The 26,694-nt window shown below is 39.2% G+C and overlaps 1 protein-coding gene across 1 annotated transcript in view; it reads right to left on the bottom strand.

Annotated features, from left to right (window-relative positions):
• The window catches only part of PTPRO (protein tyrosine phosphatase receptor type O), a 107,050-nt gene that overhangs the window by 45,256 nt on the left and 35,100 nt on the right, over nt 1-26,694 (bottom strand). The window contains exons 8-15 of the mRNA XM_062195228.1: nt 23,567-23,687; nt 22,689-22,882; nt 21,630-21,741; nt 16,529-16,680; nt 14,848-14,968; nt 6,517-6,656; nt 4,229-4,361; nt 2,041-2,161 (exon numbers count right to left, since the gene is read on the bottom strand). Coding sequence (XP_062051212.1) covers nt 2,041-2,161; nt 4,229-4,361; nt 6,517-6,656; nt 14,848-14,968; nt 16,529-16,680; nt 21,630-21,741; nt 22,689-22,882; nt 23,567-23,687 — 1,094 coding nt within the window. The remainder of the gene's footprint in view (nt 1-2,040; nt 2,162-4,228; nt 4,362-6,516; nt 6,657-14,847; nt 14,969-16,528; nt 16,681-21,629; nt 21,742-22,688; nt 22,883-23,566; nt 23,688-26,694) is intronic.

Below are 26,694 nucleotides of genomic sequence, written 5' to 3'. Positions count from 1 at the left end.
TCCTTGTCTCACAGCTCTCAATTCTATCTTGGTTATGATACAGGTCAGCTTATTCTTTTAAGTGTATCCATTCATATACATATCTCCAGTGAGGTTGCATGTTCCCAATGGATGACTTCAATGTCTGATTTTTTTTGGTATGCCATATTAATCACTGATTAAACTATTATTAAATGACATTATCTATGAATATGTGAATGATAGAACATTTAAATCAGAGAAGGATGTTGAACAATTCAGGAGGCTAACATTGGGCAAATGTAAATTTGAACCAAATTTCCCAAAACTGGTAGTAATCAAACAAGAATGCTTTAAAAATATTTATTTATTTGAAAGTTAGTTACAGACAGAGACAGAGAAACCAAGAGAGAGATCTTCCATAAAGTACTTAAGAATGTGCTGTGATATGGAAGCACTAAGATAATAAATCAAAAGGCTTTATTAACTGCAAGAAAAATTAAACTAGCTGCAACTTTGAGCAATAGGAAGAAAACAGTGACCTCTAATGAACCTAACCATAAACATTATATTTAATAAAAAAATTTTTTTTTGACAGGCAGAGTTAGACAGTGAGAGAGAGAGAGACAGAGAGAAAGGTCTTCCTTTTTTCCGTTGGTCCACCCCCCCAAGTGGCTGCTGCGGCCGGGGCACAGTGCTGATCCGAAGCCAGGAGCCAGATGCTTCCTCCTGGTCTCCCATGCGGTGCAGGGCCCAAGCACTTGAGCCATCCTCTACCGCCTTCCCGGGCCACAGGAGAGAGCTGGACTGGAAGAGGAGCAACAGGGACAGAATCCGGCGCCCCGACTGGGACTAGAACCTGGTGTGCCGGCGCCGCAGGCGGAGGATTAGCCTAGTGAGCCGCAGCGCCGGCCACCATAAACACTATAAATGCTTTCTGATTTACAGCTTAATAGAAGTAGTGAGGGAGCTGGCACTGTGGTGCAGTGGGTTAAAGCTCCAGCCTGCAGCGCTGGCATCCCATATGGGCGCTGGTTCATGTTCTGGCTGCTCCTCTTCTGAACCAGTTCTCTGCTATGGCCTGGGAAAGCAGTGTAAGATGGCCCAAGTCTTTGGGCCTCTGCACCCACGTGGGAGACCTGGAAGAAGCTCCTGGCTCCTGGCTTCGGATCAGCTCAGCTCTGGCCATTGGGGAATGCCACTGGGGCCATTGGGAGTGCGGCCATCTAGGGAGTGAACCAGCAGATGGAAGACCTCTCTCTGTCTCTACCTCTCTCTGTAACTCTTTCAAATAAATAAAATAGTTCTAAAAAAAAAAAAAAAAAGAAAAAGAAAAGAAAAGAAAAAGAAGAAGTAGTGAGAGGTTATCTCTCTCTAACCTCTATTTTCATTGACTCATTTCACTTTCATATTGCACAGACTTACATCTTTCTTTAACTCTACATGTGTCTAAAAATACCCAAAAGTAAAGGCCTTCTATATATGTGTTACTTAAAATGCCAAGGTCAATAGCAAGAGGTCTGGCTTTGTGTAAACAAGCAAACTTTGCTTTACTATTTCACTGGAAGCATTTTCTAAAATGAGATTGAAAAACCTAGTTAGGAAACTCACAGAGTAGAAATGACATTGAGAGTGACCCGGCGCTGTGGCGTTAGTGGGTAAAGCCGCTGCCTGCGGTGCCGGCATCCCATATGGGCAGCGGTTCTGGTCTCAGCTGCTCCTATTCCAATCCAGCTCTCTGTTTATGGTCTGGGAAAGCAGCAGAAGATGGCCCAAGTCCTTGGGCCCCTTCACCCACATGGGAGGCCGGGTGGAAGCTCCTGGCTCCTGGCTTCAGATAAGCACAGCTCTGGCCATTGAGGCCATCTGGGGAGTGAACCAATGGATAGAAGACTCTCTCTCTCTCTCCTCTCTGTAAATCTGCCTTTCAAATAAATAATTAAAATTTTTTAAAAAGCATTGACATTAAGAACTGAAATCAGATTTGCCACTTATACAAATTAGGTCTGTGAAACCATACATGTATAATAAGTAAAAATATTTATAAGACTATGGATAAAAGATGAACAAAATGTAGCTTACCTAGCCATCTGCAGATGTTTCTTCCTAAGAATGATGAGAGTAACAAGCAGCAGACCAATTAGAAGTGTGCTAAGGATGGCCAGCACTGAGATTACTACCACGTTCGGGTTCATCTCTGTAACTAAAAAAAGAAGTCATACATTTGTTATCAGGTTCCACTATGTGGGAACTAACAGAACTATTAGTTGTTTTTCATCTAATCTTGACAACAGCGAGTTTATGAGGACAATAACAATATCTCTCACGTCAACAATGAGCTCTTTCTGGTCAGTTATAACTACAAAGTAGACTGGTAAGTGGTGTTCTGTGTCTGGAAGGCTTGAGTCCATTTTCATGGTCTACAACATTCAGGATGTTCTTATATGGGGAAACTATAAAATATAAATAATGCAATGCCACGGTTTAAATCTATTTGAAAATGAAAAGATCTAAAAGTCATTATCATGTTTTATCATCGCTTAACATTTTAAAAACCTTCAAGGGTGGCAGGTTCTCATTTTATGCCTAAGACTTCAGACTCAGAAAGCACAACTGTATATTCACAACTAATAATGTATATGAAAAAGGCATTAGCAAGCCACCATCTGTCACATCACTTAACACATCCCTAGAACAGGCATTCTGATCATCTGTGACCATATGTTTAGGGGTTTTCCATCTGCACAACTCAAGAGATTAAACCTATTAATAAGTTGTAGGGCCCTTATGAATAGGGGCTGTGTTGTTTTCATCCACTCCATGTAATGAGAAGGCTACTGTGGAACTTAACACAGTGCCTAGTTCTTCACATGGTATTGAACAGGAAAGTATATTAAATATTTTTATACAACTCTTAAAGGTGGGCCATTCTTTACATTGATAATAAATTCACGGAACTGGTCAGCCATTTTTCTACTCTTTTGGGCTTATGTACCTCACTTACAAGTAAGTTTAATTATATCACCTGTTGCCCTTGGTTGCTGTGGAGGTAACGAGAAATGATGGACATAAAAGTAGCATTAGAAAAGTATAGAAGGAAGCATGAATAAAAGAACATTAAAATATCTTTGAGCCCCATTTTTGTATTTTCTTGAAAACACAAAAATTAAAACGAAAAACCAATACCAACCAACCAAAAAACAAAAATTACAGCAATGAGGCCATTGTAACCATCAGTGAATGTAACAGCTAAATATATGATTAAAATTACAGGAATGAAACTGAACTCTGTAAATAGATAATGTGATAGTAGGAGTAATTTTACTACATGAGGCTTCATAGAGGGTCTCAGACTACAGAGTCAGACTCTAACCAACCAAAGGATAATGCATAGGACAGTACCTTCAAAAGCTCATGAAAAGTGGAATTGAGAGGTGAGTTTATTTTGGTTCAAAAAACATTGGAATCCATGCATAGATTTTTCATAATACACATTTCTGTGAACTTTTTGAAGACTCCTCCTATGCGTGGATTTCAAATTTTTTGTATAAAAATAAACATCACTTCAATCCATTTTCGTGGGCTTATCCTATCATACAACTCAGAAAAGAAATACAAGGAAACAAACAAAATTTGGTAGAACTTTACTTAGTTTCTAATTTTCCTATCTACTCTTTCTGCTGGATTGGAAACTTTCCTGCTTTCACCCAGTATAGCATTGCCATTACTTGATCATTGACAGTTGAGGGCAAGGCTAAGACAGATGAAACTGAGTTCATCAGGGCACTGTGCCTAGCTGTGAAAGATGAAGATGGCCATGATGGTGAAGCTGATGACAGCAAATAGCACTTGGACAGTAGATGTTACGGTTTTATGTATTTTATTTCTAAACTTCAAAGCAACCTAAACAACTACATATTATTATTAGTCCAACTTTACAGATGAACACAAAAACAAAAGCTCAGAGACAATAACTACCAAATAGTGGTAAGTGCATTTTGGGATTGAAATGAATGACCCCGTGCACTGCAAAGCTTAAGATCTTTCAGCATAGCATTGGCCCCACTAAAAGGATAGATTATATATAATATATATATATAGATTATATGTAGGCTATAGACAATATATATAATATATATAGATTATATATTGATACCATTAAAATGATAGATTATATAAAATATATACATCATATATATGTATATATAATATATATAGACAATATGGAAAAATAACTTGCAAAGGCCAGATTCAACTAACATATAATTACCCATTGTTGAGACAGCTATAAATGTAGGAACACTGGGGCTGTCGTGGCTAAAGCTGGTGACACTACAGTTGTAAGCAGTGGCTGGAAGGAGACTAGAGATGGTCACAACATGAGAAGAAACAGCAACTGGCTCCTACAGATACAGAAAATAATAAATTTTTATTATCTTAATCTGTTTTGCTTTTAAATTATTTTTCATGGTTGAAGTCATCTATAGACAGAGTAAAAAAATTCACAAAATGAAAAAGGTTAGCAGGGAAACGGTTTGCTTTTTCCTTTCTCCCTATCTACTCAACTCTCTTCCATGGAAGCAGCAATCATCATCATGATTTTTTTGCCTTTACCATTGCATAAATATATAATACATAGTTTAAAAAGTAAGTGATGACATAGGTTACATATGGTTCTGTTTACTTTGTTACCTTAGATTTTTACCCTATACATCACTATGTTTGCCTCTCTTCCCACATCAGTACAAATGAAGCTGTTTTATTCCTTTTTCCTTTTTAAAGATTTATTTATGTATTTGAAAGTCAGAATGATGTAGAAAGAAGGAAAGGCAATGGAGCACGAGAAAGAGAAAAAGAGAGAGAGAGAGAGAGAGAGAGAGAATCTTCCATTTACTGGTTTATTCCCCAGATACCCGCAACAGCTGGGACTGGGTAAAACCGAAGCCAGAAGCCTAGAACTCCATCTGAGTCTCTCATGTAGGGGTTGCAGGAGCCCAAGTACTCAGACCTTCATCTTCTGCCTTGCCAGGCCATTAACAAGGAGCTGGATTGGAAGCAGAGAAGCTGGAACTGCAACCAGTACTCCTGTATGGGATCCAGCATTGCAAGTGGTAACTAAATTCACTGTGAAACAAAGCCGGCATCATTCTTTGCCTCTTTGACTTGTAGCAGTTTTTCACACATTAAGAACACTACAGAAGACTACATTTTTTTTCTACAGCCTCAGCTTTTATATAGCATCCACTAAAAGCATGGAGACTTTGTGTGCTCTGAAACACTTAGCGTTATCCCATTCTTGAGTAGAACATGCTGCTAATTTGGTGGACTGATGGCAAGACTGGTGACAAGGACTACAGTACAATGTAAAAAGATGAGTCAGCGTAATACCCCTTTTCAAAACAAGGATCTGAAATATCCCTGGCTAAAGAGATGACAGCCATCAGCACTTCTTTCACTATTCTATAAAATAATGATCCTAGAAAGAAAGGTTTTTGCTAACAGGGCTCACTTATAATAAGCCACTGACTAACCATTGTGATCTTAAAGGAAGACATCACTGGAGTTACACAGAAAACAACCCATTACTGGCAGAACAGTTATTTTCAAAAAGGATTCTTAGAATAAAGAAAAGATTCAGCTGTTCAGAACAGATTAAAAAGAGATAAGCTTGTAGAAGGGAATATCCAAAGGGGAAAAGAATCAAAGCAAATTATCTTAGCATTCAGTATGAAAAGATCTGTATTCCTGGCAATCCTTTTTTTCTCAATCTCATGAACTTCATTATTTAAAAGGCATCAATTATTCATGTTCATAGTATTAGTCCATATACCATTATTACGTGAAGGGCTTCCCAAGACTGCCCTTTTCCTTCCTCCACTGGCTATAAAACATTTTTTTCTTATGACTTTGTTACCCTTAGACCTGCTGGTTCATCTCTGCCCTTCCATTAAGCACAACCTGAAGAACAACCCAATACTTATCATTTCTTTGATTTTTTTTTATTCTAAAGCTTAGCAATAACCTTTCAGCTTGGTTTTTCAACAAAATTGTTCTTTTTAATTAACCAGATAAGCATGCTATTTTAAAAGAAATTTCCTAATAGTATGGGTCTCTCTTGTGGCACTTATATTTTACTTTACTCATTTTTATACTTATGTAATATCTACAACTATACATTTTTGAAGGAAACCATTGATTATACCATTTACATTCTACACATTGCCTTTTAGACTGATTTATATTTGCTAAATTATATTTATTTGGCAAGATCTCATCCCTTTGATCAATGTAATGGTCAACAGGAAAAATGAACCTTGCATTACCCTTTCATATGTTCTGGAGTGGCTAAGGATCAGGAACAAAAGATCAAAAATAAAAGATACAAGTTCTCACATCTTTTGGGCTTGCTTTCAAAGCACACTGTTAATTTTTATTACTGAAACAGAAAAAGAACAGTTTTCATTTTCCATAGTTCAAGGAAATAAAAGACTTACTTTTCTCAGATAATTAGCCTTAATCAAAATTAATTCATGAAAAGAGTATCAAGATATGCAATACCTGGAGTTTGGCTTCCTGACCAGAGCCAACTTGTTGACAGAAGACTTCGAAGAAATCAGCTACGCCCTCTTCCACCCACAGCAAAGTCACCGAAGTCTGAGTTTTGTTCACTGCAAAGAGTGATTTTGGAGGAGCTGGTTCTGAGTAAAGAAAAAATGTTTTAAAAATTTAATTAGATGTTTTCTTTTTTTCATATCATTAGTCATCGGAGTAAACATAAAAAATCCAAATATAGGTGATTAAGAGCACCATAAGATTTAATATTGCTTTGGAAAGAAATCCTTTCATGAAGATAGACAATCATCTGAGTTGGAAAGTAGAATATTTTGCCTTTTCCCTCTTCCATTTGATACTTCTCCTTTTGGAACACTTCTGTTTTCTACTTCAGCTTTATTATTGACATACTCTATTAATAGCTGTTGTGTCATCTGCACTGGAGTTAGCATTGCTCTGGTAATACAGAACTTCCAGGGTGAGAAACAAAAATCTGTACTTAAAAATGACTGAGAAAAATAAAAGTGATGCCCTCCCTTCTAATGGAGACTTTGAGTTTGGTAGTTGGCCAATAACCTGTCTTCCTTTCTCTGAAGACTCTTTGTAATAATTCAGGCAGAGGACTGTCTTCTTGAAAATTCAGGAAAAACTGAGAACTGAACAGATGACTTTTTTTTTTTTAAGGAAAAGATTGTTAGAAAGGGATTGGATGATTTAAAAAATGTTGGAGGCAGATTCATTGTCTTAGACATTTTATCTTTTTCTTTTTATTTGACAGGCAGAGTTAGACAGTGAGAGAGAGAGAGACAGAGAGAAAGGTCTTCCTTCTGCTGGGTCACCATCCAAATGGCCGCAACGGCCAATCCGAAGCCAGGAAACAGGTGCCTCCTCCTGGTCTGCCATGCGGGTGCAGGGGTCTAAGCACCTGGGCCATTCTCCACTGCCTTCTCGGGCCACAGCAGAGAGCTGGACTGGAAGAGGAGCAACCGGGACTAGAACCCGGCGCCCATATGGGATGTCAGCACCGCAAGGAGGAGGATTAACCAAGTGAACCACGGCATCAGCCCTAAACATTTTATCTTGATCAGTGAATTACTGCATTAGTTATGGAAGCCATGTTGCCTGTGACCCTTCATACCCATTTCCAGCAATTGGGTCATTGGTTTTGTTGGCTTAAGACAAGCTTATGCTCTCTCCTCCATTCTAGTAAGGGGTTTGCTGTCTTGTTCCTCCATTCCTTAATTTCTTTGAGTCTTCTGTTTTGATGGCATCTTTTGGATCTTGCCATTCCCTCTGGCTCTAGCATGGAAAGTACTATGTTGATCTAAAATCTTAAACCCAGTGCCTTGCTGGCTGCTGTCAGACCTCCCTGACATTGCTTGTCTGGCATGTATCATTGCTGCCAGGTTTACAGAACAACCTATTCTGCCCACATCCATGCCCCCATCAGACAACTACCCATTGTTTATTATTTGTATTTCTTCTCATTTTCTGCCCTATTCTCCCAAGACTGGCCTGGCTTTATTTTAGTGGTGCTTGAAGAAAGTCCTGTGAAGATTATGATCTTTTTCTAGTCTGCACCACTCATGGTCCTGTCCAGAACCAAGGATTATGTCAAAAATCACTCTTGACATGATTTATCTCAGGTATGCTAAGCTTATGTCCAACTAAAAAGTATATTTTTTTCCAGAGACAACCTGACAAGGTTAGGTAGAAGGGCTGAAGGAATGAAGAAGTGAGTTAGTCTTGGGCAATCAAAATTCATGGTAGGCATCAGGAACCCCTTTTCATTTGCAATTAATTATCTACTCCTCCAGACATTGTCCCATTTCTCTTCTGAAGAAGACCACAGATGAAACATAGAGGTCCATTTCCTCTTCCCACATTCTTCAAAACTGTCACTGTTAAGGGGTTATGAGTCAGGGAAGGAGTCTTCCAGTGAATGTGACTCATGGAGAACTTGGGTCTGTGGAAGCACAGGTGAGGTTATTTGGGGCAGAGATGGATGATTTGTTCCTGTGAGCTTGGGTTTTTTCTCCCTTAAAAATAACACCAAGAACTGCTCCTCAAAGTGAGTCTCTTGGATTAGGATCAAATTCCCTGGGTTGTCTATATATTTCCTCTTATAGAATAGATAAAATCAGCCTAGTGATACATGAACATTGCCCAAATTCTAATCTCCAGATCTGACTTTTTATACTTGCATTTCCATTCATTTATTATGTATGCCTACTTTAATATCTTACTGCTATTGCAATCAAACTTCACAGTGTCAGAACTGAACCTGGCATCCTCTCCTCACAAGTCATTTCTACTTTCCAACTACTCTTGATTGTCTTATAAGTATCACCATTCTTTGAATTGTCTAAGCCAATCGTCTTGAGGCCTTCCTGTTATGTCCCAGTCCCACATCTTTTACAGTTCATGTCATCTCTTCCTGTTTTCTTTAAATTTTTTTTTTATTACATGTCCAGACTTTTGACATCATACTCATTGATCATTGTAATAATTCTTTTTCCTTTTTGCCTGCCTCAAAAATGTTCATTCTTCATTTGGACAGTGATAGTTTCAAATCCAATTCTGTTCATGTTAAATCCTAACCTACCTGTGCATTGTCTATGCACATGCCAAGTTTTAGAGATTTACTTAAATTGGCCGCATGCTACTCATCTAGCTTCAGCACCATTCCTTACCAACAGACATGCTGCCCTGCCAATGGCAGTATTTACACTGACTTTCACACCTTTAGTCCTTTCTCAAGCACACAGAGTCAGTGTACTCTTTATTTTGCTCATTCTAAGATCAAGACAGAGCCTTGTCTGTTTCCTGATAGACTATCCCTTCTCTGATCTCCTACTGCTCTTAAAATTTTTTCTATTTAATTTGTTTAAAGTCCTGATTCTACTTGATCCTCGTAGATTCTTTAAGAACAAGAACAATGTGTTATAAAGTGTTTTGTCTTCACCTTTCACTATCCACCTTTAGGCATTCATGCAATCTCATTGATTTGCTGATTTAGAATATGAGTCAACATTTATTAATTCATAGCATCAGGATTCAAGCATCAATCGACAGACATATGAGGGCTCAATTTTTATGTTCTCTGCCTTTGTTATAATAATGATGTTGATAAAATCAATTTCTTGACTTCTGAGAGGCTTTGTCAGTGCCATAACTTTCTCTTATATGTACAGAGCATTATCATTTATTAGATTTGGTGGGAACTGTACTTAAATTTCACTACTTGAGACAGCATTGTGTCTTAAATATATTGAGCCCTTGAAATGTGGCTAGGACAAATTGAGAGATGTTGTCAATGTAAATTACCAATTGAATTTCAAAGACTTAGCATGAAAAAGCAATAAAATATATCATCAATAATTATTCATATTGATTACAGGTTAGAATAGTTCTATGATACTAAATTGGATATATCGGCTTAAATAAATGTATTGAACTCACTTTTACCTATTTTTTTTCTAAGGTTTAATGTGGTTATTAGAAAATAGAAAAATTACATACATAATTCTCCTTATATTTCAGTTGGCTAGCTTGAATTAGAACATTCCTTCCAGTTTGCTACAGCAGAAGTTTGGTTACTCTTGTTAGAAGGTGGAGTGGCCCTTCTTCTGCTTCTCCTCTTGTGACAGGGCAAGATCAACCCAGCTCCAAAACCTCAGATGGTTTAGATGATTCACCTTTCCATCCTCAGCAACAGAACTAAAGGTGGTTAATGGCTCAACAATGTTTAGGCAATAACATGTTACAGAGAATGCAGTGACACGCCAAAGTATTGTGATTGGTCTCCTCTTTTATGTGATAAACAGTATATCTCCAAATTTCATACTTTGAAACCCTAGCCCCAGCACTTCAAATAGTGACTGCATTTTGAGATAGGCCCTTTCAAGAGGTAATTAATTTAAAATGAGCCTTGTCTGATTGGTGTTTTAATGTTCTTCTGCCTTCTGCCCTGGGATGAAGCAGCATGCTGGCCTCATCAAGTGTAACACCCTGCGAGACCTCAGCCTCCAGAACCAGATTAATGTCTATCATTTACAAATTACCCAGTATGTGGTATTCTGTTAAGCAGTGGAAAACAGGCTAGATATTCATCAGATGTATTTCCTAACTAGCACCAAATTTTTATTTTCAGTTGTGAAGTCTCCATAGAGTCCAGGCATCTTTATCTAACTGCTTACTCAGTATCTGTTCTTTAATGTTAATAGGCACCTTCAAATATTGACACTTCCAAACCTGCACCACTGATTTTCCTCCACAACCAATCTCTTTCATAATCTTCTGTGACTCAATAAATAGTATCACTGTCCTTCCAATTGCCCAGGTCCTATGTCATGGTGTCTCCCTAGGTTTCGTACCCCACTCATAGTCAACGTCTATAACCGTGAGCCGATTCTCTCAGCTCTAACTTGAAAAAAAATTTTAATTTGATCACTTTTAATCACCTTTGTAGCTACCAGCTCAATCCAATCAAGGATAGATATACGCATCCTCTAACTTAAATGTTGATGATGTAATTTCCAAAAAGTGTCCAAACTGAAATGCTCTTCAAAAGCAAAGGATGCCAAAGAGAGGATTACTAGCTTTTAACTGATCCATAATCGATGTCATGCAGTAATGTTTGAGGCAATTATGATGTATGGTGATCTCATCTAACTAGATTCCTACTTTTGCTCTTAACCCAAATCGTCTATTCTCACCAGAATAATTCTATGCCATTCACACTGACTTCCCCTCTTTTCTCTGAACTTGTTAGGCACACTGTTGCTTGCAGAGCTTTGCACCTGGGTTTCCCTCTGCTTACAGAATTCCTCCCAGACATTCCCTGGCTCACTCACCTGCTTCAGGTTTGAACTCCAACATCACCTATACAAAAATTTGCATTTTTGGGATCTTAGAAAAGTAATGAAAACTGCATATTATGAAAAAAAAAAGCATGGATTAAACTTTTTCTGCAGGGGCTGGTGCTGTGGCGCAGTAGGTTAATCCTCTGCCTAATTTTTAATTCCATTTTTCATAAACCTTTTGACTTACTCTTCTGCATTTAGAATGGATATACATTTTTTTCTTCCCTTTTCTCCATTCATCTATTTATCGTCCTTTATTTCTCTTTGCACTACATTAACACAATTTATTCACATTCCTATCTCATTGGACTCATTTTTTGGATGGGGGCCGATAACAGGATAGTAAGTTTGTCACACTAGCAGAGGATTCAAGAAGAGGGTGGATAGGGAGAGGTATGTCAAACTTGACAGTGCTATGATTTAACAACACTTACCAAAGCTAGGGACTACATATATCCAAGCAACTGTTTCCAATTCTGTAAACTCACCAACTTCTGCACAATAGCAAGCAAATGGTCTCGTTTGGGAGTAGGACCATAAAAGGCAGCACTGTGTAATGTATGGGTTTTCCTAAGTCAGAAATTACATTTCACCAAATGTCTGTCATTATTTATAATCTACTAAAATATTATGAGAGATGACAATGAAAGAAACAGAAAAAGACTAGATTTAATATTCCCCAAATTCCTAACACCTCAAAGTGTTCTGATTCTCTCTTGCCTATAGCAAAATTATGTCTTAAATATTTATAATCTATATAAAAGTTTTCATAACTGAGATTAAGAAAATCAAGCCACTATCCTAATCACTAAAATCTAAAAAAAAAAAAAGAAGAAGAAGAAGAAAGGGGAACAGAAAACCATAGGGCTCCTCCCTGCTCTGTTGAACATGTTCATAGAAAACTGAAATTTTTAGAAAAAAATACACCCCCAATCCAGAAAAATGCAAATAACAGATGGAGTAAAAGTATAAAACTACTGTTTTAGAACTAGGCTCTAGAATGTGTAAAGTGGGTCATATTTCTCTGGGCTCACTTGCTGAAATGAGGACATTGCAGTAAATTACCTCCAAACTCTCTGCAAGCATTGAGATCAAGGGATTCCTTATCCTGAACCTGCTGGAATATGATTGTGGTCTGGATGAAGCAGAAGTTTCAGAGCAGTGGTGTGCAAATTCTGTTTTGTGGTTTGCTTCTTCTTCATTGACTGTTTCGTCTCAGTTTCTCTTGCAGCTGCCTTCCCCTCTGCTCCACCTCTAAATGCTGCAGTGGTTCTTCTAGCCTACTTCCAGTGCTTCGCTTCTCTACTCTGTTTCTATCAATAGCTTTGTGATATAATCCAGATACTCAAGTTTTATTTGTAGCTCAGCATTTCCCCCTATTTTCAGGCACATGGATCAATGTCTTTACATCTGCTCTTCAGTGTCCACAAATCATTTCAGACTTCGTGTATCCAAGGAAGAATCCTTGTTCTTTATTCCAAATGTACTCCTCTTTTAGTTTTTCTACTTATTTATTTGAGAGGGAGAGAGAGAGAAGAGGGAGAGGAGGGAGAGAAAGGAGAGAACAAGGAGGGGGGAGGGAGAGGGAGAGAGGAGGAGAGATGGAGAGAAAGAGAGAGAGCACGCTTCTATCAGCTGGTTTATACCCCAAATGTCTGCACCTGCCCAGGGCCAAAGCCAACAGCCAAAAACTCAATCTAGATCTCCCACTTAGGAGCTGAGATCCTGTCAGGTCTGTGTTACCAGAAAGCTAGAATCAGGAGCCAGGGGCCAGCATTGTGACTGAGCAGGTAAAGCCACCTGCTGTGGTGCCGGCACCTCATTGGGGTGCTAGTTTGAGTCCTGTTTGCTCCGCTTCCAAGTCAGCTCCCTGCTAATGCACTTGGAAAGCAGCAGAATATGGCTGAAGTGCTTGGGCACCTGCACCCAAATGGGATACCCGGAGGAAGCTCCTGGCTCCTGACTTTGGATAAGCCCAGCTCTGGCCATTGTACCCATTTATTGTACCCATTTGGGGAGTGAACCAGTGGATGGAAGATTCTCTCTCTCTCTCTCTTTCATTAAAGATTTATTTATTTATTTGAAAGTCAAAGTTACACAGAGAGAGAAGAAGCTTTACCCACTACGCCACAGCGCCAGTGTCTCTCTCTCTGTCTCTTTCTCTCCCCCTCCTCTCCCTGTAACCGTGACTATCAATAAATACATCTTTAAAAAATCAATAAATCAATAAATACATCTTTAAAAAAAAGAACCTGGAGCCAAAGTCAGATATGAACCCCAAGCACTTTGCTGCGAGATAAGGATTCCTTTTTTTTTTTTTTTTTGAGATGTATTTGTTTATTTTGAAAGTTAGAGTTACAGAGCAAAAGGGAGAGACAGAAAGAGAGAGATCTTTTATCTGCTGGTTCACTCACTAGATGACTGCAATGGCCAGTGTTGGGCCATGCTGAAACCAAGAGCCATGAGCTCCATTTATGTCTCCCACATGGGTACAGGGGCCAGTTGTGGTGATAGTTTTAATGATATCATTCTGATTGGAATAATCTTAAAAATCTGTGTGCCAAAATTATATTTTTTCTGTAAGGTAGAATTAATATGATTTCTATGTATATCAAATTGAATGCTGTGCAGAAAGCTAAAATGACTAGAATGTAAGCACTGTAAATCATAATAATTCAGTTATTACTAAAGCAAAATGTTATTTTACTTCCCTAAAAGCTGATACTTGTTTTTTTGGTTATATATTAACTGGAATATTATGTTACACTTTGAGATCAGCAATTTCAACTCAATTTAACAGTATCTTTTGAGCAGTTACAGGTGGCAAAACATTGTGTTACAGAAAGTTGAAAGAGCTTATAAAACACAATAACATGATTAATAGAATAGAAAATAGAACTTTTGACAATAGGATAAAATATACAGGTATTTAGTTTTCAGGAAGAAATATACAAACAGTTGCATTATATATAGATCGTCATGTTTTCAGGAGGAAAAGTATAGGGACAAAATTTCACCTGACATTAAGATATCATTGGAGAAAAGCTTATTGATTCCCAGTGCTATGATTCAGTAGAAATAATTTTTTTGGAACTTGTTTTTCCTTCCTGAAAAGTTTAAGAAACTTTTAAAGTAGTATCTATTTGAAAATGTAATGTTGAGAGAATATCACACTAGATACTCTCTAAGCTCTCTCCATCTCTAAAATCCTACCATTACTTGCTTCCTCTCACCTTAATAAGATGGTAAGCACCTCTGTCTGCCAATATGGTATCCATTCAGCTCACAAAAACATGTATATGTATTTTAACCTGCTCTTTCTTGGTAGTATAAACGTCTCTTTTCTTATAAAAGAGAATGAGCTGTGTTTTGTTGTTATTTAATGGAGTCAAGCCTGTGCTGAATCAAGCTATGCAGCATCTGTTCTCTTAGCATGATTATTGCCACACCCACACCTGTTCACTCTTGTTACCTAGCTTGACAAGGCGGAGCATGGAGGTATTACTTCCTCTTTCAGTGCAAGCAGTTACTGAAAGGTTGTAGATGTCTCCTGGAGGCAAGCTGAGAATTGCGGTCATGACATTGCGTGTTACCTGCAAGAATATTGAAAATTGAGAGCTTAATCTTTCTAGTGAATGAGCCAGCGCCCACCCACACTCCAACAAACACAGAGCCATATTAGATATTTCCTTTCTGCTCTCTGCTGCAGTCTATAATGGATTATATTATGAACACAGTATATCCTCTGAACGCTATATATGTTTATTTTTGAAAAATTTATTTATTTTGAAAGTCAGAGTTACATAGACAGAAACAGAGAGATATGGGCATCACAAATGGTGATTTTACCTGCTATACCACAACACTGGCCCCTATAAATTTAACAACTGAGCCAAATGCCAGGCAGCACTAAAATTTAATAATACATATCAGCTAGAATAATTTGATAGTAAATTTCCTTATTTAGAAAAGGGTATTCTTCTGCTTTCCACATAGTCACAGCAGGCTTTAGAAAAAGGTGTTGCTGGGGGCTGCACTGTGGTGCAGCAGGTTGGGCCCCACACAGGTGCGGGTTCAAATCTCTGCTGCTCCACTTCCCATCCAGCTCCTTGCTAATGTGCCTGGGAAAGCAATGGAAGATGGTCCAAGTCCCTGGGCTCCTGCCTCCTATGTGGGAGACCCAGAAGAACCTCCTGGCTCCTGGCTTCCAGCTGGTCCATCCTTGGTTAGTACAGCCATTTGGGAGTGAACCAGCAGATGGAACATCTCTCTGTGTCTCCTTCCCTCTCTCTCAGCAACTATGCTTTTCAAATAAGTAAATAAATAAAATAAATCTTAAAAAAAAGAAAGAAAAGGGGATTCCTGGGTTTTTATGGTACATTCAGGAGAAACTGGGCAGTGCCTGTACATCCATTGTGTCCTGACTACACATCCCATCCTTCCCGCAGCAAAGAGGCTATGTGACACAATCCTGACCAATGGATTTTAACTGGATGTCACAGTGACACAATCCCGACCAATGGATTTTAACTGGAAGTCACATGCACAACTTGGAGTTCAAGCTATGTCCTGTAAGTGCTGGGCTTCCAATGCTCTCTTTTCCCTCCCTGCAGGCTGGAATTGGCTGCGATGACGTCCCTGTACAGCTGAGGACTCCACACAGTGGCAGATGGAGGAAGAGAAGCTGGGTCCCTGGGTGACTGCTTACAACAGAAAGGCCTTAGTCGCCCTGGGCTATCACGAGAGAAACATAAGCCTATATTGTGTTATAGTCACCTCCTTTTGTTTGTCTGTTTGTTGTTTTATGGTAGTTTCGTCTGAACCCTAGTTAATATAATGTTGAAAAGTCTAATGTACCAGAAGAAAAGGAATCAATATTTCCAAAATACCCACATATATAGGGAGTGTATTTACACTTAAATGTAAATGAAATCAGTAGTTACAAATATTTCAGTACCTTGTTAAGAGACTCCAAGGTAAGCGCTAGGCTAGGAAGAATTTAATTTTTACTGTCCAATCTCCAGAGCCTAAAGCAGTGCCATCTGGCATACAAATATTTGTTTAATATCTCCATAAATGTTTATGTAATGATATTTGATAGTTCACACAACTATATTTTCAGATGCCTAATGCTGAAATTCAAAGAAACATACACTCTTTTTAATTTTCTTCTTTCCTTCTGCTACAACCATCCAGTGTAGCATTCTAGAATGTGACAGGTCTGTTGTGTCATCCCCATATGTCCAGCTGATGTATAGCAGGCTGTTGAAATATTCCACAGAAGTGATTTCTGGAGCTACTGGGGCTAGAAGGGAGAAAACAGGATAATTTAGTGTAACACACTAATGACAATTAAAATACTTCTCAGTGAAACATAAAATCCCATGTAGAGTTAAATTAGAGATTAAAATTCACACCACAGGTTGGCCTGGGGTCTAATGGACTTCTGCACAGCCGAGGGTAGGTGGGTGGTACAGGGTGGACTTTTATCCAGGGAACCACACCTTGCTTATCTCATACACAAGAAAGCCAGACCCATTTGTGTCTGAGGGTATAGCATGATCTTTTATATACATTTTACAGTTACAAGATTCCTACAATATTCACTTACTTGATCAGGTACATTTATTGCACTAGTTATTTAATATTAATAGACATTGGTAAAATTATTACCCAAACAGTATTCGAAAATGTGTGTTCTTTCACTGAGGGGCAGTGAAAAGTTTACAGGAGTAAAGAGCAGTGGGATAGAGGGGTAGAAGACAAAAGTATTATAAAAAGGATGGAAGACAAATGTAGGTTCCATAACATAACAGGCAGTGTCATTGGCACTGTCTGGTCCAGGGCTCTGCAGCAAGCAGGCTCTTCATAAATGCTGCTGAAGGGAGTTGAGGGGAAGGAAGGGAGCGACTACTTTTTATCCTGTCACGTAACTAAATTGTAACACTGACATTATTTTATATTCTTATGCATTTAAAATTTGTTTTTTTAAAATATTTATTTTATTTATTTGAAAGACAGAGTTACAGAGAGAGGCAGAGACAGAGTGAGAGGTCTTCCATCAGCTGGTTCACTCCCCAGATGGCCGCAACGGCCGGAGCTGCACCGATCCAAAGCCAGGAGCCAGGAGCTTTCTCCGGGTCTCCCACGTGGGTGCAGGGGCCCAAGGACTTGGGCCATCTTCTACTACTTCCCCAGGCCACAGCAGAGAGCTGGATTGGAAGAGGAGCAGCAGGACTAGAACCAGCACCCATATGGGATGCTGGAGCTTCAGGCCAGGGCTTTAACCCGCTGTGCCACAGCACCGGCCCCGCATTTAAAATTTGAAAACTTTGCTACTTGGGGAGCAGTTTATCACAAGCTTTATAATAGATGAGCTCTGAAAGTATATTTTAATTATTTTTAAAGTTATAGATAATGCTGAAGATTAAAAAAAACTGAATATAGTACACAGTTTTGTTTAAATTCTACACATAAATTGGTTGGAAGATAAGCAAATGTTTCATTCTGAAATTCAAACCAAAGTCATGTAAAATGTTTGGAGGAGGATTTCTATAAATAATAAAGAATTATTTTCTTTACTATTCTGCTAATAGTTATTGCATCCACAAAGTAACTATGCTTTCAAAACAATTTTTCACTGAAGCATTTATATAAAGTAAAAAAAGCATTTGTTTCAGGTGTAATGGGAGTAGCATTTTTTTTTTTAATTTTTTTTATTTGACAGGTAGAGTTATAGACAGTAAGAGAGAGAAGCAGAGAGAAAGGTTGGTTCACTTCCCAAGTGGCCGCTACAGCCGGCGCTGCGCCGATCTGAAGCCAGGAGCCAGGTGCTTCCTCCTGGTCTCCCATGCAGGTGCAGGAGCCCAAACACTTGGGCCATCCTCCACTGCCCTCCCAGGTCACAGCAGAGAGTTGGACTGGAAGAGGAGCAACCGGGACTAGAACCAGGTGCCCATATAGGATGTCGGCCCCACAGGTGGAAGATAACCAAGTAAGCCACAGCGCCGGCCCCCAAGGGAGTAGCTTTTCTATAGTGTTCAACAATAAAATCTTAAAATACCAACAATATATCTAAAAAGTAACACAAATCCACATCACGTTTCAGAATATTCTACAAAGGGAAATAAATTTGTCTTTTTTATAGTCTCTTAATATAGTCCAATAGTGTTTCATCATATACACATACATACACTTCAAAGTATATTTTATATGTTCTACTTGTAGAGAGGACAATAAATATTTTAAAATTACCAAGCCAGAAACGCATATCTTTCTGTCATATGCACTCAGTCTTCCGATTTTCATACTGTGTGTTGCTTTAAAATCAAGCATATTACTAAAAGGCCACAAGATGTCACTATTTGTTTATTAGTCATCATTTGGTATATTAGCATAATTGCTAAGAGTTTGGCTTGCTAAGTTGCCTAACAGAGAATAGACTTGAGGTCCTAATAAATAATATTTAATAAATATTTTTGTCTCTATATCCCTTTAAATTACAAAATTTGGTAATCTGGACTGATATTCAAAGCATAAGAACTTTATTATTTTAAAATAAGATTCTTATTTGGAATGAGGTAATAATGGCAAAAAAAAAATCTCCCCTCAAACAATTGGAAAATCAAAAAAAAAAAAAAAACCCACACACTAGAATTTCAACCTGTTTTAAAAAGTATTAAAGTTACATATTAGTAGTAGTTTATATTGTATAATTTAATTCTGAAACTGTCCTATGAGATATTAAGATACCCAGTTTATAGAAATGAGAATTTGAGGTCACCTGTGTCAATGTACTTAGCTAAGACTGTAGACTGCTTAAGCATGACTTACTTGTTTGTCTCAGGAAAGGATAAGAAATTCTCAAAGATGAATTGATTGGAAACAATAGACCACTTTCCAAGGTAAACAGATTATTTATAAATCACAGTTTGTTTATTCGGACTTGCTATGTCCAACTAAATTGTTTCAAACCTAACCAATCTCAGTCACTTCCCCACCTTTTCCAGCACTTATTAAGCTATGAGCCAGAGCACCAAATTCTATTAATATTTAAAGTCTGACATCCTTCTTCTGAGACGAACCAAAGACAAGGTGGTGTTTGGAGACAGTCTCCTCCATTAGTCAGCTGTCAGTGGGTATTTCTGAGGCTTCTATAGATGAGAAAGTAGAGGTCTGCGATCATTAAGATAATTGCTGGGAGCTCCACTGTGAACAGTGAGCAGGCCCAGGTGTAGCTGCTACGTCTGGGCCCTTTCCAGACAGTTGTCCCATTGTGAGGAAGGAGTGTTCTCAGACAGGAAACCTCAGCAGTGATGAGCTGGAAGGCTTATTGATACAGTGAAATTTAATCACTGCTGAACATGTGATTAGTATGTAGTCAGGAGCTTATGGTATTTTCTCTTTTTGGGGGTATTCTTTAACCTTTCCTTTCTAATATTATTATTAACATCTAGAGCAGAGAGTGCTCTGGAGACTGAGTTGTACAGAAACGTGGCGTACCATCTAAGTTGTCTAAGAAATTCATGGGATAGATTTATTTCCATGTTTTTAACAGATAAGTTTCAACAAAATTAGATGTTCAGTAAGGATGCTACTTTGCCAAAATTATTCTTCATCTAACCATTTTTTTCCCCTGATTTCTCAGTACAAGTCTAACTACAGTTTTGTTGTCCAGCAAGGAGTTCTCAAAATCTTAGTTCAAATAGTCAAGTGTTTGTTAAATGAGCCCCTTTTCATTATCACCCCTATTTTACATGTCTACAAGACTGAGTCTTACAAAAGTTAGTTTGCTCAAGGTTACAGGTGGTACATGGCAGAGTCCCAGCTCAAATCCAGAACTATCTGCCTTCAGAGCCTATTTTTAAAATTATGTTTCTTGTGCCGGCACCGTGGCTCACTTGGTTAATCCTCCGCCTGTGGTGCCGGCATCCCATATGGACGCCAGGTTCTAGTCCTGGTTGCTCCTCTTCCAGGCCACTGCTGTGGCCCGGGAGGGCAGTGAAGGATGGCCCAAGTGCTTGGGCCCTGCACCCACATGGGAGACCAGGAAGAAGCACCTGGCTCCTGGCTTCAGATCGGTGCAGCACGCTGGGCGTAGTGGCCATTTAGGGGGTGAACCAACGGAAGGAAGACCTTTCTCTTTCTCTCTCTCTCTCTCACTGTCTAACTCTGCCTGTATAATAAAAAAAAAGATTAAAAAAAGATGTTTATTTATGAGAGACATAGTGATGGATAAATAGACATAACACAGAGAAAGACAGACAGACAAATGTCCACAGCAACTGGGACTTGTTTAAGGTGGAGCCCAAAGCCCCAGGAATGCAATCTCCACCTGGGAGACAAGGATCCAATTCCTTGAGCCATCACCTAACATCTCCCACCACGTGCATTAGCAGGAAGCTGGAATAGGGCTCTGAGCCCAGGTACTCGGACACAGGACACAGGCATTCCAACTGGCGCCCCAATGGCTAGGCCAAATGCCCACTGCCAGAGCCTGTTTTTTTTTTTTTTTTTATTTTTGACAGGCAAAGTGGACAGTGAGAGAGAGAGAGAGAAAGGTCTTCCTTTTGCCGTTGGTTCACCCTCCAATGGCCACTGTGGCTGGCACGCTGTGACCGGTGCACCACGCTGATCCAAAGGCAGGAGCCAGGTGCTTATCCTGGTCTCCCATGGGGTGCAGGGCCCAAGCACTTGGGCCATCCTCCACTGCCCTCCCGGGCCACAGTAGAGAGCTGGCCTGGAAGAGGGGCAACCGGGACAGAATCCGGCTCCCCGACTGGGACTAGAACCTGGTGTGCTGGCGCCGCTAGGTGGAGGATTAGCCTGTTGAGCCACAACACTGGCTTAGAGCCTATGTTTTTAACAGCCAAATGGACCCTACTACAGTCAGTCCATAACTTTACAAAATGGCTTAATTAATAAGGAAATAGAAGCAATCTAACAAATAGAATCATCACATGAGTTAAATCAATGGCATGTGCAATGTGAAGCTGACGACTCTGCCTGCCACATTTCTTTTCCAGTCAGTCCCCATATGGAACACACAAGTCCAGGGCAGTGACTCAGAATAAAAATCAGCCAAGGGCAGGAATGCAGAATAAAAATGATATTTTAGTTTTCAAAGATTATCAGCTAAACAAATAATGATTAGAAACAAACACATTCTCTTCCATGAAGCTGATGCTCAGTCAGTGCTGGGTGGGTAGCTGAAGCTTTCTGGAAGTGTGGCACCATTTCTCAAGTGCCACTCACCTGTGATGAAGCTTATGGTGGAACTGTCACAACAGCTCAGTTCTGGATCTCCCCATGTCACCATGGTTACCCGAAAGTTGTAGTACCATGCTGGCAACAGATTAGCTATTCTCTGAATGAGGAAACAAAAAAGAGACAGAAAACAAAGGGGGAAAATAGTATTTTTGGTAATTTCCACTAGGTCATTTTAAGTAATCTCTCTTTCCTTTTTTTGGGCACCTTTTTATGTCTAGTAAATAGTCCATAAAAAATTCTTTCTAGAATGAAGTGAGGCATAAATAAAATGAAATACAAACTATAATTTTTAAAAGGTGATTCAAAATAAGATCCCAATATTTCTGACTTTTGTTTCACTTTGCAATTTCCTGTTATATCATGCGAGTGAAATAACACTTATTAGTAAGTGACTGGATGAACCTATCCCCCTGTTTCTAAGACGGATAACTCGCAGCTTGCATTATTCCAAGGTGGACCATGAGCAGGAGACCGTGTGCGTGGTGCTTCCTAGAATCCACTTGGGCAGAGGGCAATCATGTACTTCATGCGTACCTATGGGAAACCTATACTTATAAAAAAAGTTCTAGTCCCAGAAAGAGCCATCACTACCTGTTCTCCTGACAACCATTCTCTAATGGGCTGACATTACAGGTGCTTAGCTGATTTGTGGCTGTCAAGAAGAGCCATCATTAGTTAGGCAGCATCAGTGAACCGCTGAGTGCCTGAGGGAAACCTCAGGAGCAGAGAACTGAGCACTTGATAGCTCCCCTCAGCCTTAAGCAGACTCCTTAGGACGAAATGTTGACTAACAAATTCAACTAGAAGTGAAAACTACATCCTCAAAATTTTCTCTCTCCCTCTAGTACTTGGCCACAATTATCTCTCTCTCCCTCTCACAACAAAAACGGAACTCCAAACACCCCAAAAACCTAATAGCAAGGCAACTAACATGTGTGTGTAGCAGAAACCTTGTGTGTAGCTACAAAATGGTAACTTTTCTGACAGTTTTGACAGAGCAACACAGGAACGCATGGTGGCATGGTGGCGGCTAAGGAAGATTACCACGGAAGCAGTTAAGGAGACAGTTGCGGCTATTTCATAGTAGGTGGTCCACTCAGATGTCATAGTTGCAGGATTGAAATAAAACATTTCAACCACGTATTTTCTGAACACTCCTAGGTAAGGTCTGGTCCAGCTCAGAACCACTGCTGTAGGACCCAAGGGATAAAGCATTAAGTCCTTTATTCCAGTAGGCACTAAAAAGAAGAGAGATGGGTGTGAAAAAAGAAAGCCAGGAAGGAAAGTTTAATATCTTAGCAATGACTTAAAACTACTACTTTACAGCCATTGACAGCCAAAGTAAATGCATTTGCCTCTGATTTTTCCCCCTACATGGTAAATTCTATATTTTTGCCAACTACATAATTGTAGTTTGCCAATTATATAACTGTAGTTATTTATGACTGCTAGCCATCCTTGTCTATAGATTTTCAAGTCAGAGATTTAACCAACTCAGGGTTGAAAATATTTGAAAAAAAAATTGCATCTGTGCTGAACATACATAGGCTTTCTTTCATGTCATTATCCCCTAAGCAATATTTACACACCTATTTATATAATATTTTCATTGTTTTATATAGCATAAGTAATCTAGAGATATTCAAAGTATTCATGATGGCAGGATGTATGTAGGTTATACACAGATTCAATATGTCATTTTAGATAAGACAGTTGAGCATCTGAGGATTTTGATATATGCAGGGGGGTCCTGAAACCAACACCCCATGGACACTAAGGGATGGCTGAAATCTGAAGATGGAATGTTGGTGAACTAGGATAGATCTTCCACAGACAATGATAAAGATTTAAGTTTGCACACTGCATCCTCCCAACCAATACCCTGACAAAGATAAGTCATTTTCTTAAGGCTAGGGACTTACCAATGGCAAATGTCACAGGATCTGAAGGTGGTCCAATCAGAGGGCCTTTTCTTAGGTACATCACAACCTGGTACTGGGCACCAGGAACCAGATTTTCAATAATACGTTTGCTTGAGTTCACCTTTAAATTAAACACCCAATAAAAATTTATTTAGAGTTGGGCTTGAAGAATGTGACAGCAAGGCTGAAGCTGTGTTCAAGGACTTTTTGTAGAACCATGGAGGACTTTGAAATTCAGAATCCTTTCCTCATAGTGGGGAAGGTCAGATTTTAAAAGCAGGATGATTTATAGTTTATGTGAACACTGAAAAGAAAGCAGAACATTCAAATTCTATGGCTGGATTTAATAAGACCTGCGTGAACTGCTTTATACCCATCAATGTCATTTGTAGCTATGCACATGACAGACACACCAAGCCTCTAGCCGTAATCAAATCAGCAATACCACAGGGTAGTCTGACATCCTAAATTGTAGTGTCAGCTGATTATGTACAAAGATCAGTGCAGGGATGTCTTGTCTCTCATGACTTAGAGGCATATAATATCCAATTATAGAGACATAAATGACCTCAGAGATTATCTAGGACAAATCTCACATTTAATAGATTGAGAAAATAAAGCCAAAGAATAGCCAAGGTCACTTACTTAGATTCAGTGTTGGAACTAGAACCTAGCAATGTGACTTCTAATCTATACCATGAACAAGTCACTGGGCTGAGCATCAAGACATAGTGATCATCACCCCCACAAGGCTGTTGTAATCCCATGAAATATGGTTGTACAGAACATTTCTCATTAAATGAGCTCATTCATAATTACTGTTCTTTAAAAAGCATATAAACCTATAGATGAATAGGATGCATTTATTAAAATTGAGTGTTGGTATACAGAAGGATTGATGATCCAACTAACATGTTAAGAAGAGTGCTTCTGGGGCTGGCACTGTGGTGTAGCAAGCCTCCACCTCTGGTGCTGGCATCCCATATGGGTGCTGGTTCATGTCCCAGCTGCTCCTCTTCTGATCCAGCTCCCTCCTAATGCACCTGAGAAAGCAGTGGAAGATGACGCAAGTGCTTGGGCCCCTGCACCCACATGGGAGACCTGGAAGAAACTCCTGGTTCCTGGTTTTAGATTGGTCCAACTCTGGATGTTGCAGACATTTGGGGGGATGAACCAGTGGTTAGAAGACCTATCTCTGTCTGTAACTCGGCCTCTCAAATAAATAAATAAATAAGTCTTAAAAAAAAGAAGTGTACTTCTTTGATCTTTAGTCTCTTTATTATGTAAAACAGTCTTGCTTAGTTGGAAGAACATAGATTCTCTTTTAGAACACCTTAAATCAATCATGTGGATTTATTTATGTTTTATTTGAAGTTCTTGTTCTCCTCATTGCTAAATAGTAGTAATATATGTCTCACAGAGTTGTTAAGACTGTGTCGACCAGATTATCAATAAATGTTAAATCTTACCAACATTTTGTCACTTGGGATACACAGAATTGCAGAATTGCTGCAGGAAGAACACAACAATGTATAACAATTTGGTTGACAGCTTACCTATGTTGTAAATTTTTTTAAATTTTTATTTATTTATTTTCATTTTATTTGAATGACAGAAAGACAAAAAGAGAGACAGGGAGATTGTCTGTCCTCTGGTTTGCTTCCCAAATACCCACAGCAGTCAGGACTGAGCCAAGCTAAAGGACAATCTGGGTGTCCCACATAGGTGTCAGAGACCCAAACACTTTAGCCTTCATCTCCATTTCCTAGGGCGCACATTAGCAGAGAGCTGGATTGGAAGTGCCACTCCAATATGAGATGTGGGAATCTTTTTTTTTTTTTCATTTATTAAACTTTTATTTAATGAATATAAATTTCCAAAGTACAGCTTATGGGTTACAATGGCTTCCCCCCTCCCATAACTTCCCTCCCACCCGCAACCCTCCTCTTTCCCGCTCCCTCTCCCCTTCCATTCACATCAAGATTCATTTTCAATTCTCTTTATATACAGAAGATCAGTTTAGTATATATTAAACTGATCTTCTGTATACTATGTTGTAAATTTTTAAAAATACTTACATATTTATTATGAATGCAGAATGATACAGAGAGGGAGAGACAGACAGACACCCATACCCAGAGAGAGAGAGAGAGAGAGAGAGAATGAGCGTTCTTTCATCCTCTGGCTTGCTCCCCAAATACCTGCAACAGCCAGGGCTAATCCAGGACAAAGCCGGGAATTAAGAACTCCATCTGGGTTTCCCACATGGATGGCAGGGACCCTAGTACTTAGGCTATTACCTGCTGCTTTCCCAGGTACATCAGCAGGAAGCTGGAGCAGCCATGAGTTGAACTGGCACTCTGATGTAAGATGTCAATATGGCAAGTGTCCGCTTAACCTGCTGAACCACAATGTCAGCCCCATACAATTTTTAAAAAGTCTCACGAATATTTTGAGAATAAACATACTACTGATTATATGATATGAATTTGAAAGTTTTATAATGTCAGAAACTCATTATACACAGAATTATCCTATGATTCACATCTGGACAACTCGTACACATAAATGGAAGGAACAGTGTATATCAAATTTCTTTTAAATGAGCTTGATCAGAGAAGATTGGTTGAATTGACAGGTTAGCATCTCCACCCTTCCTTTCCTATTTATATTCTTTCCTGTCAAGATTTCTACCCATGTTTTAGACTTTTAATTCTACTGGAATCCTTATTGACAAAGCTAGTCAACTGGAAGTCCTCATCTGATACAGAATTTCCAAAAGACACTAACCATGAATAAGAGCATTCATGCTACCCTCTACTAAGCAGCACTGCCTTATTTCTTTAAAAACCTTTCTAGGGCAGGTGTTTGGCCTAGAAGCTGAGACACCTGCATCCTATATGAGAATACTTGGGTCTGGGATACCTGGCTCAGGATTGTGACTCCAGCTTCCTGCTAATGCAGACCTTGGGAGGTAGTGGTGATGACTCCAGTAATTGTGTCCTTGCCACCCGTGTGGACTTGGATTGCATTCCCAGCTATGGCTTGGCCCAGCCTAGACATCTGATGAGTGAACCAAAGGATGTGAGCTCTCTCTGGATATTTTTCCCTTCTGCCTTTTAAACTAA

This window comes from Lepus europaeus, chromosome 6 (genome assembly GCF_033115175.1).
Source record: "Lepus europaeus isolate LE1 chromosome 6, mLepTim1.pri, whole genome shotgun sequence".
Lineage (NCBI taxonomy): Eukaryota > Metazoa > Chordata > Mammalia > Lagomorpha > Leporidae > Lepus > Lepus europaeus.
Note: the sequence above shows the minus strand (reverse complement) of the source record. Positions and strands in the feature narration are given on the sequence as shown.